Genomic DNA, 12,081 nt, shown 5'->3' with positions numbered 1-12,081 from the left:
GTCAGTTTCGGTTAAAACTGAGGGGATCTACATTGTAAGCCAGGGGTAGTCAACCTGTGGTCCTCCAGATGTTCATGAACTACAATTCCCATGAGCCCCTGCCAGCAAACGCTGGCAGGGGCTCATGGGAATTGTAGTCCATGGACATCTGGAGGACCACAGGTTGACTTACCCCTGTTGTAAGCCTCAGGTCTCAAGTTCGGTCCTCAGCCGATCTACAGACACTATAATTCACTTCTGAATTGGCCCCGCCAACCCCAATCACATTTTCTTCTGTCTGACAGCAGCAGTAAGGAACTACGTTCCCACGGAGTTCCATTCAGATTGAGACCATAGAGTAGAAGGAGGAGGGGCTTCGGCCTCTCCTACACTAAGGGGTGTGGGCTAAACAGCCAACCCTCCCCCTGTGAAAGGTTTTAAAAAAGTAATGTCTAGTTTGAATCTAAATAGCAGTGGGATCTCCAGCAATAAAATAACTATGGAGGCATGACATTTTGCTACTACTATGACTTAAGTGTGTGTATGTGTATATCTATCTATATCTATCTATCTATAGAGAGAGAGAGACAGAGACAGAGATAGAGACAGAGATATAGCATCACCTTAAGCATTTGCAGTCTGGGCAGAGTCCTGGGGTGCTAGCACACATTATAAATTCACTTTGTTTTATGCGTGTTCTAGTATGTGGAGCAAAAGGACTTCAACTGCTACAATTTGGAGCCAATCACCGTGTTGCAACAGACCATGTCCGGTCTTGCTTATCTCCACTCTCTCAATATCGGTAAGAAGCAGTTGTATTTTATTATATCCCGTTCTTTGATAGCTGTATTTCAGGGCTGGGGGGAGATACAAGTTGTTTGAAATCATTCTTAAAATTGTGTCATTTCAGTCAGTCATTTCATACTGTAGCTGATTTTGAAGCCAGGTCTCCTTAGACCAAGAACAACTTTTTGACCAGTCAAAATTCAGTGGCCCTTTCAGGATTGGAAGATTATAAAATATTCTGCTTCATCATCAGGTGGTCAGTGGTATATTTTACCAGCTATGGCTGCACAGCCATAAACTGTAGCACAGTCCATCCAAAATATACAGGGGTATTAAACTGCATTCTCACCCTCCCTATAATGACAAGGTTGTAACAAAGACATTCTAAGGATGGTTTGGGATCTTCTTGGCTTCTGATGGTCACAATGCAGCCATGGAGAAATGTTGTATCAGTTTTACCATTAACACTGATGGGTAGACTCTGCCTATGCTTGGTGTAGTGGTTAGGAGTGCGGACTTCTAAGCTGGCGAGCCGGGTGACCTTGGGTTAGCCACAGTACTGAGAAAACTGCTCTGACTGAGCAGGAATATCAGGGCTCTCTCAGCGTCACCCACCTCACAGGGTGTCTGTTGTGGGGAGAGGAAAGGGAAGGCGACAGTAAGATGCTTTGAGACTCCTTCGGGTAGAGAAAAGTGGTATATAAGTACCAACTCTTCTTCTTCTTCTCTTCTTCAAATGTTCTGTTCAGGTGATAAAAATATATCATTTCCCAACTCACTGTAGGAAGTTGTGTATTGTGAATGATGGAGCCTTTCCATTCCCAGAAGAGCTTTTTGAATCGGACCCAGGATCCGCCTAGACCAGCATCCACTTTTACATGGTGTCCTTGACCTAAAGGCCCAACAAACAGGCCAGGTCCTGCCAGGTGTTGCTGCTAGGACTGGTATTCAGAGATTTGCTTGACATTAAATATGGAGGTTCCTCTTGGTGGCCATGACTAGAAAGCACTGGTGGACTTTTCCTCCTATCCTCCACGTGTCTGTCTAATCTTTCAAAGCCACATATATAGTCATGGCCCTCACTATATCCACTGGAGGGAACTCCACGGTTTAATTACTCGAGTAGAGATGTGTTTCCTTTTGTCCGTCCTGAAACGATTGCCCTTCAACTTTATTGAGTATCCTCAGTTGTAGCATTGCAATAAAGGAAGAAAATATTCTCTCAGTCCTCTTTCTCCATCCCATGTATAATTTTATACATCTCTATAACCCCCCCCCACACACACACACACACACATTGCCCTTAGTTTTTTCTAAACTAAAATGTATCTAGCAAGCAGATGTTTTTGACATACAAAGGAAAAGTTTGGGGAGGATGAAAGGGAAAAGTCACTTCTTTGTGTTGTGTCAGAATCCTAGGACTGCAAGTGTTTTACGAGAAACCCTCTAAATTAAAAAGTTATAAGATGAGTAAAGTTTTATAAATCTGGTACATTATAACACCATTTCTCTTTGTGAGCGTATATGCGGCTCAGGAAAGTTTGGTCAGGAAACTCGGGAATCTTTGGGAGGTGGGGGGAATAACCACTGCGGTGTCTTCCCCAAGGCAATGATCCCCCGTAGTTTTCCTGTTGTACTCACCAGTTCAGCGTAGTGGCAACAGGCCTTCCCAGTGGTTGGTTTCCCTGTACCCTTTCCACCCCGTTCCCCAACAAGGGAGCATTTGATTTTTTAATCATTCCTTCAGTTTCCATGCTTTTCTTTCTTGCTTAAAAGTAAGCAAAGGGGAAAAGGTATCCCTGGCAACTCACATGACCAGAGACTAACTTTTTGAAATATGAAAGCTGAGAATTCAAAGGACTTGATATATCGCTAGAACCTTATTCCAATCTAGTGATCTAGCTATTGCCAATTTTGCTTTTAAAAGAACCTGAACAAGCCCCCCCCTCCCCCATTTGATGGCAAAAGTGAGGAAATGACAGCTGTAGAAGAAGAGGACAGAGAAAATAGCACTTCAGGGAGTGGCCCCTAAGAAGCTCAGCATACCTTGCATTTCAGCTGCATGCCTCAGGAATCATGGGATCCAAAGTGGTCTGAGGACACACGGGAAACCATGGCAGCTCAGTGAACGGGCTACACTGTTGTGTGGAAGCTCAGAAATAACCCACTGCAATTGGGAGGCCAATAAAGACCAAAGATAAAATCTGTATGGAAACCACCTGCCTTGTCCTGTTGTAGCACCACCTATTTATTCATTCATGGTTTGTGGTCCAGTATTAATGAATTCACGGAGATCTATTCAAGCAACAAAATTGCTTGGCGGCTCACCATTGTGTTTGTATTAGTTCACAGAGATCTGAAGCCCCACAATATCCTCATTTCGATGCCTAATGCCCACGGTAAAGTCAAAGCCATGATCTCAGACTTTGGCCTGTGCAAGAAGCTTGCGGTGGGCAGGCACAGCTTCAGCCGTCAGTCTGGGGTGCCGGGCACAGAAGGCTGGATAGCTCCAGAGATCCTGAGTGAGGACTGCAAAGAAAACCCAGTAAGCAAATTGCACTTCTGGGGGCTTTTGGGCTCATTGCTTATTCTTGAGGAAGTTACGTGGGGTATGATCCGAAGCATGACTTGGCTGGGAGGATACCATCTAAACATCCGGAAGAAGTTCCTGACAGTTAGAGTGGTTTCTCAGTGGAACAGGCTTCCTCGGGAGGTGGTGGGTTCTCCATCTTTGGACATTTTTAAACAGAGGCTGGAGAGCCATCTGACAGAGACGCTGATTCTGTGAAGGCTCAAGGGGGTGGCAGGTTACAGTGGATGAGCGATAGGGATGTGAGTGTCCTGCATAGTGCAGGGGGGTTGGACTAGATGACCAACTCTGATTCTAATATATGAAGTGAAGATATCCCCAACTGAGGATATCTAAATCTGCAGATTAAAGCCACATTGGCACCAAATGGATTTTCCTGCAATTTGTGGAACTTAATCGTCAAAAGGCTATTTAAGATAATCAGTTACTGCAACCAATATATTATACATTTTTTAAATTGAAATAAATTCTAATATTTAGCGACTTACTTTAAGCTTAGTGTTGTGTGCTTTTATTTTTATTTATTTATTTATTATATTTATATTATGCAGCACTTCAGATTGTACTGGTGGCATTCTTTATTTTTAGAGGTTCTCTGCCAAAGGGCAAGTTGGCTTAAAATATGTACACATTGGACTTTTCGATAAGATTTCCATTGCTCTTCGACTTTGGATTTTAACATCTTTTCCCCCTCATCCCATTCTCTTCTAGTAAATTTTCTTTACGAATGCTTCTTTTCGCAGACCCATACAGTAGATATTTTTTCAGCGGGATGTGTCTTCTATTACGTGATATCGGAAGGCAACCACCCATTTGGCAAATCCCTGCAGCGGCAAGCCAATATTTTGCTGAGTGCCTACAGCCTGGACTGCCTAAATCCAGAGAAGCATGGTAAGCGAGTGGATTGCTTCCTGTCATTGGCAGATACAGCCATTCATTGTGGATTTTTGCGCTAGACATAAAGTTTCTTGCTTGAAAAGTTATCTGTTCCACACAATATATTTCTGGTAAGGACTTGGAGGAGGAGTGTGTCTCATGGCTTAAGTGTCACTCAGCACTTAACACCCACTGAGGATGGCTGTCCCACCCCTGAGTGCCTCCTCCTCCAACCAGCTTGCCTGTCTGTCCAGAGGCCAGCCAATTGCCTTCCGTCCCCCACCTGACCACCCCCTCCTCCTTCCACTTCCCTCTGAGGCTCGGAGGCTGCAGATCCCTGCTGTGTGAGAGCTGCCCCTGCTGGTGAGTTCCATAACAGCTGCCTCCAGCCTTTCCGTGTCCTGGGGGGAGGGGGAGGCCATCCACAGAGTTCCTCCACCCCACTCCTCCAATCTATTGCCCGTTGTATTCCTGAATGCAATAGGCTTGGCCCTTCATTTTTGTATATATTTATGCCAAGAAAAGGTACGCGAAGATATTACCCATAGCATTCAAGAACCATCAGACATGTCTCTGGGAAAGAGACGGGGGGAGTATCCAAATAGCTTTTCTATGCAAAGGTATGGAGTTTGAACCAAAACAGAATTTGATAAGTTCAACTGTTGGGTTTGTGTGTGTGTGTCAGCATCTCGTCCATTTGGCGACACGATGTACTCAAAGGTATCAGAATACTTTGCAATTTTAAGTAGCCCGGTTGTAAGCATGTTGCTTTTTCTGTTCCCCCACCCCCACAGAGGATATAGTTGCTCGTGACTTAATAGAGCAAATGATAAGCACAGATCCACAGAAGCGGCCGTCAGCTAACTGCGTGCTGAAGCATCCATTTTTCTGGGGCTTAGAAAAGCAGCTCCAGTTTTTCCAGGTCAGTCCCAACTCTTTCCTCTTCCTTTCAGTTTTCTGCGCTCATCAGTACTTAGCTGCATATGATTAATATTTGAGTCATTTTTTGCACGGAGTATGTGAAGAAATGCCTAATGGCCTAAATGTTTGCTCTTTAATTTGCTGCTTGTCTTTCTTTTGCTCAGCCTTGTCAGATAGAGGCTTTTCTTTCTGGGTTGGTTTGTTTAAATGTTTTATTTCTTTCGTGCTCAGAATATTTGAAGGCTGTCTCTCCAGGAACCTGCCTGAGAGGGGCTTATAATAAAATTGTTGTTGTTAGTTGCGAAGTCGTGTCCAACCCATCGCGACCCCATGGACAATGATCCTCCAGGCCTTCCTGTCCTCTACCATTCCCCGGAGACCATTTACGTTTGCACCTATTGCTTCAGTGACTCCATCCAGCCACCACATTCTCTGTCGTCCCCTTCTTCTTTTGCCCTCGATCGCTCCCAGCATTAGGCTCTTCTCCAGGGAGTCCTTCCTTCTCAGGATGTGGCCAACGTATTTGAGTTCCAACTTCAGGATCTGGCCTTCTAAGGAGCAGTCAGGGCTGATCTCCTCTAGGACTGACCAGTTTGTTCGCCTTGCAGTCCAAGGGACTCACAAGAGTCTTCTCCGGCACCAGAGTTCAAAAGCCTCAATTCTTTGACGCTCGGCCTTCCTTATGATCCAACTTTCACAGCCATACATTGCAACTGGGAAGACCATAGCCTTGACTAGACGCACTTTTGTTGGCAGGGTGATGTCTCTGCTTTTTAGGATGCTGTGTAGATTTGCCATATCTTTCCTCCCCAGGAGCAAGCGTCTTTATAGAACAAATAAAAGCAAAACATTAACAGACTAATTAAAATCCCGCATTCACATTAATTAAACATAGATAATAAAAACAGACCTGCATATTCCTGTCACTCAAGATGGCTTCCAAGTTTATATTTTAGACATACACCTAAACCCCTCTTCCCCTAAACGCCAGGAGCCTGCAGCCCATAAAAGCCCTAGAAATGAAAATGGCCTTGCAGGGCCACCTTAAGCACCTCTAGCAGCAGTGCTCCCTGGCAAACATCTCATTCCATAGCGTGGGACCTCTTACAGCAGTGCTTCTCAACCCCTTTGGGGGTCGAACGAACCTTTCCCAGGGGTCGCAGCAGGGTGAGCAGTTTGCCCGGGGGGGGGGGCGCCACCACTCTTGCCGCTCCTCCTGAAGGCACCCGCCAATTTATATACAACTTATATACAATCATGAAGAATGGATCTTCATGCCATTGGTCTGTTTCTGTTTAATTCCTGTGAAAGAACACTTGCATAATTTTATGGTTGGGGGTCACCACAACATGAGGAGCTGTATTAAAGGGTCGTGGCATTAGGAAGGTGGAGAACCACTTTTCTACAGGAAAGCCATGTGCTCTGGCTGATGGAGAAGCAACTAGCAGCACCACAATTGGCGTACAAGGACTTATGAGGAGAGATGGCCCTTGAGATGTGTGGGCCCTAAGCTGTGAAGAGCTTTAAAGGTCACAACAAGCACTTTGAATTGAACTTGAAAACAAGCTGGCAGATGGTTTAAATTAGGCCAGATATGTTACTTTTGACTATCCTTTGACAACAACTGAGCCACTGCACTCTGCAGCCACTGAGGTTTCTGGGTCATTTTCTAGATCAGCCTACCATAGAGCAACTTACAGTTGTTCTACAGTATTTAGGATACGGCAACCAGGGTTCGTGCCTTCAGTGCCATACTTGATGGGGGCACACTGGAGCCACACACCCTGACTGGCCCGTGCCCCTGACACCTGCCCTAGGGGGCAGAGGACAGCTCAGTGGTGTGCGTGCTGGTTGCACTGGCTGCAGGCAGTCCAGCCCCTGAAGACTCAAGGCTGGGCACGGCAGCCTCTTGCATCAGTGCAACACCTAATAACTGCCCAGTGCAAACCCCTGCGGCCTTTCCCCTGGTGCAGGCATTGGTGTGGGCCAGTCCCCTGTCCCACCTTCCCAACAACAGGGGGGCTGCTATTGCTGCTGTGGGAAGGAGGGTTCAAAAAGGACAGCGCTGGCCACCTCCTCCTCTGCTGTCCTGGAGTAACTGCCCAGATCCAAAATCCAGTTGTAGTGGTGCTGCAAAGTGGCTCAAGCCATAGGAGACCCATCAGCCCCGCTGCTTTCTGCTGCCCGTCCAATGTATGACTTCACTGGACAACTGGCCCTCTGAGCAGCACATGCCTATTCAAGTACATTAGTCAAGATATTCCAGAAAGAGGAGGAGGAGCCACCCTGCCTGGAGAAAAGAGGGGGACAACACGTTGCTCCAGGAGCATTCACAAAAACTCAGGGCCAACCTTCAGGGGAAATAACTGTCATGTCTGTTGCAGGATGTCAGCGACCGAATAGAAAAAGAATCCCTAGATGGCCTGATAGTCAAGGAGCTGGAGAAAGGGGGGAGAGTGGTGGTGAAAATGGACTGGAGGGAGCACATCACTGTCCCTTTACAGACAGGTACATTTTTATTGGTGTGAAAGTTGCTGGAGCGATTTGGATTTTGATACATGATAACTGTGCCGTGCGGACTTCTTTTGATGGCGGGGTGGGGAGCACAAAACAAGCCCAACTGTTTTGAAGTTTGGGCTTGGTACATTTCAAAAAAGGAAGAATCAACCATGGTTGCAAATATACTTAAGCTGTTTTGTTTTGGGTTTTTTAATGTCATGGTTCTCCTTTTCTCCTTTCCTTTTTCAGATCTTCGAAAATTCCGATCCTATAAAGGGAATTCAGTGAGAGATCTCCTGCGGGCCATGAGAAATAAGGTACCTATATTTGGAGGGGTAAACCCTGTTTTAAAGGAGGGGGGGTTGCAATAGCAGTGAGGGTGCCCGGGCTGTCTCCCCACTTTCTGCACATGGCTTCACAGAAATAGTCTCCCTTTATGAGTGTACTTCTAGGGACAAATCTGGCGATTCCATTTGGGTATCATTCATGTAAACAGTCCCTGGGCTTAAAGTAGATGCTGCTATGGGAACGAAAACGTTTAAAGTCGCACCATGGAAACTAAAGCAGGCTGGTTTAAGGAGGGCTTCTTCTCATGGGCTACGTTTAAAACATGTGAATTCCATGCACGTGCTTTATTCTGATTCGGTTTTTTTCCCCCCTTCCAGAAGCACCACTATAGAGAACTGCCCCAAGAAGTGCAGGAAACCCTGGGCTCTGTCCCAGACGACTTTGTGTGCTACTTTACGTTGCGTTTCCCTCACCTTCTCTTGCACACCTACCGTGCTATGCAGATCTGCTCCCAGGAAAGATTGTTCCAGCCTTATTATATGCAGGACTCTGAGCAGATACCTCCTGGAGATGCAGTGTGACGGACGGGGACTCCTTGTTCTTAACACACACAGGGCTGTGAGACAGGCCTGGCCTTAGCAGGGTGACTAGAGGGATCATCAGGGCGTGAATAATCCTCTTAAAGAAATCCAGACTTTCTCCGATGTGCCTTGTTTTCCGCCTGCTCTGAGTCAGGAACAGAACCCCAGGTGGGAAATGGGGGGGGGGGGGCGAGGTGGGGAGATGTGGTCATTTCCAGAAAGCTTTACATCACAGAAGGCGGGCGTGGTCAAGGAACCGCTCCTCAGAAGGACAGTGAAGGATAAAATAGTGCCACTTGGCTCACGCATGGACCGTGATCTTGGAAAGACTTAACACTGTACTCTCCTTTAATGCCGGTGTTCGGCCAACGTTCCTGCACAGAGATGCTAAAACAAGAAGCCTTGACTGGAACCCGTCCCTTTGCCAAGCATCTCCCGGATCTCAGGAAGGAGCTTTATACTGTAGCGCACCATTTCTGTCCAATAGCAGACCACTACCAAAATCTGTACTTGAAGCAATGTCTTTGACATGAGGGAACGGTTGATTGTTAAAGGGAATTCCGTGGCTTAAGTAGACCAGAATCAGAAATACAAATGTGGAGAGTATAGATCTCCAAAGTCAGTCTCCAGATAATTTTGGATATACCTAAAGTTGGTTCTGGATTCATAAGTTAACAATGTCTGTCCAGATACTACCAAACAAATCTGGTATTTCTGGAAGAATACTTGATACTGGAAGTCCCTTATGCGTTTGAAAGAAATCTATTCAAGTACCAGTTCTGGGGTCTTTACAAGAATCTGATGACTTGGTAAGATGGTTCAGTTGAAACAAGGAGCAAAAAGGGTAGCGTTTCTTTTGTTCGTAAGATTATTAACAAACAGCCAGAAGTACCAGAGCTTGGTAGGTGGAAACTAAGTGGGATTTAAATTGCCTTAAAAAAAACCAAAAACGGTGACATTTAAGATTTTTAGATGTTGGACCGAGGTTCTTTCTGTCAAGCAGTAGAATCTGCTTCCCCCATCCCCACAAGATCTTTTGGAAAGCTAAAGCAATTGAGACGCCTGTTTTCCATTTTGAAGGATGCAGTTTTCCGTACTCCTAGAACCGCGGTGCCCCTGGAGTGTGCAGAAAAGCCCTACGAATCCCCAGCAACGTGCTACGACGTTCCAATGTGACATTTGTATTAGCCTTTTACACACACAAAAAAAATATTTATTTTACGTATTTATATTTATTTAATTTTTAATACAAAGGGGGTACCATATTGAAATGGTACTAATATAAGTATGCCAAATCTTTTCTTTTTAAAGAACGAAAGAAAAACCCTGGAATCTTGTCTGGTGCAGTAGCCTCTTTTTTTTTTTTAAGTTGGCAACAGGAAGGTATACTGCATCTTTTCAGCCTTGTGCATTCTCAATAATTCTGGATAAGATGTTTTAATACATGCTTTTAATCTGTGTGGTTGTGCTCCTGTGTGTCTTAAGTGGATAAATTATTAATGGTTGTTTGTATCATTGGGCATTGATGGGGCTGGGTTTCGGGCTTGTCTGTTTGTTTATACTCTGTCTATTGTTCTGTTCTCTGGGGCCTTTCATCACAGGGAAGTGGATTTTTCTAGTTTTGTAATGCAACAGCCGATAGTAAGGTAAGATACCAAAATGTGGATATTCCAGGACTTTAAAGCTTAAAAATAACGGCAGACTTACCTAATGATTCAAATGACGTTTCATATTTTTGTAGCTCTACTGTACAGTACTTTTATAATTCTTGTAAATAAAAACTTCACAGAGATTTAAAAAAAATAAAAAGCAAACTAGATTGTGAAATGCTTGAATTATATTTTTTTAATTTTACAGGGGTGAGCACAATTCCATTCAGCGTGACTGGAAGGAATACCTTCTCCACTCCTTTGGCATTCCCACAAGAACAGATCAGCCATTACCCTGACTGGAAGGAAAGCCTTTTCCTAGCCCCCTCTTCCTCTTTATCCCACAACCCTGCCCAGAACTCACTTTGCCCAGCTTTGTGACCTATTTAAGCCACTGCTTTCTGCTCCCTGCAAAAGTGGCGTGGAGCAGAAAGCAGGAGTTTAAAAGGCTCCAAGCCTTTTAAACCCTCCGGTTTTTTGCTCCCAGCCACTTTGGTGGGAGCAGATCAGGAGGGTTTAAATGGCTCTGACATTTAACCCTCTCATTTTCTTTCCCTGCTTCAAATCAGGAGAGAGCTAAACCAGAGGGTTAAATATAAGGGTGAAGTGCCCCCAGGGAGCCTTTTGCCCCCTCCTTTCTGCTGGCTGTGGCTATCCCCAGTCACCAAAAAGTAAGGCATGTTCTTCCCAGGTATCCTCGTCTGTACTCTATGAAAAGTGATTAGTGAGAACTACTTAATGATAGTGTTAGACATGGACCTTTGAGGCTAGGTTGTCAATATCCATCACTCAGCCTTAATCTAGGTTCACTGTGCAATCTTGACTGAGTAGTTTTTTTTAACCTACCTTACTGAGTTCATTGAGTTATTTACTTAGCCCTTGAAGAGGGATGATTGCCAGCTATGGAACTGGCAAGGCCCCCTTGCATTTCCACTCCTAGAGGTCCTTCCCCAACCCAAAGTTCCATTCCCATCGTTCATGATTAGAATAACGAAACTCCACACAACATACATGATAATGGGTCAAAGACCCCATATGCAGGGAGATCTGCCTTTTGGGCTTCTCTCCCATGAATGACTCCTCAGATTGGTGCCTGCTAAGCCAGGCCACAAATGCCTTATTAAGGTCATGGGGGTTAGAAAGAAGCCATGATTTTTTTTTTAATTGACAAATGCAGCCACATACAACTGTGGAAGGATATGTCAGCCTCATCCACAGAACAGGGATGGGTGACAAAGCAGAGCCTCCCAAGGCTGCCTCCTGACCCCTGGTTTTTCAGGCTTTCTCCAGAGAACACATCAATGACCTCCCTGCAAGGGCCAGGAATAATCCGGTGAGTTGCAAATGGACACCATCTCCCTGCTGTTTCTCCGAGACAATGCTGGAGCACCAAGCACCAAATACACCGCCCACACACAGTTCTGAAAGGAAACAAGATGTTATTGACTGACCAATACAAGAAGGGGACTGAGGATTCCAGAGACCTAGGATGGCATTTGTCCAAGCGCCCCCACAAGGTCAGACTTTCCAAAGGTATCCCCACGAGGTCAAAAGAAATGTTGGGGACCTCTGAACTAGGCTATATCTCACTGGGAAATAAATTTTAAAGTGGCTATCAGAATGGGGAAAGCTTGTAAACATTCGCAATCAAAGCTATTGTTAACCATCATAGCTTTTAATTCTTGCCTATGACTGGGGAAGGCACTGGCAAACCACCCCGTATTGAGTCTGCCATGAAAACGCTGGAGGGCGTCACCCCAAGGGTCAGACATGACTCAGTGCTTGCACAGGGGATACCTTTACCTTTACCTTTATTTTAAATTTTAGAGCCTCTTGTGGTGCAGAGTGGTAAGGCAGCTGTCTGAAAGCTTTGCCCATGAGGCTGGGAGTTTGATCCCAGCAGCCGGCTCAA

The 12,081-nt window shown here is 45.3% G+C and overlaps 1 protein-coding gene across 1 annotated transcript in view; it reads left to right on the top strand.

Moving 5' to 3' along the window:
- Positions 1–9,469, top strand: part of ERN1 (endoplasmic reticulum to nucleus signaling 1) — an 84,570-nt gene extending 75,101 nt beyond the window's left edge. The window contains exons 16-22 of the mRNA XM_077328852.1: positions 682–781; positions 3,111–3,310; positions 4,099–4,246; positions 5,026–5,153; positions 7,537–7,660; positions 7,901–7,968; positions 8,317–9,469. Coding sequence (XP_077184967.1) covers positions 682–781; positions 3,111–3,310; positions 4,099–4,246; positions 5,026–5,153; positions 7,537–7,660; positions 7,901–7,968; positions 8,317–8,520 — 972 coding nt within the window. The 3' untranslated portion in view covers positions 8,521–9,469. The remainder of the gene's footprint in view (positions 1–681; positions 782–3,110; positions 3,311–4,098; positions 4,247–5,025; positions 5,154–7,536; positions 7,661–7,900; positions 7,969–8,316) is intronic.
- Positions 9,470–12,081: the final 2,612 nt, after the last annotated feature.

This window comes from Paroedura picta, chromosome 3 (assembly GCF_049243985.1).
Source record: "Paroedura picta isolate Pp20150507F chromosome 3, Ppicta_v3.0, whole genome shotgun sequence".
NCBI lineage: Eukaryota > Metazoa > Chordata > Lepidosauria > Squamata > Gekkonidae > Paroedura > Paroedura picta.
This window is presented reverse-complemented; position numbering and strand designations above follow the sequence as displayed.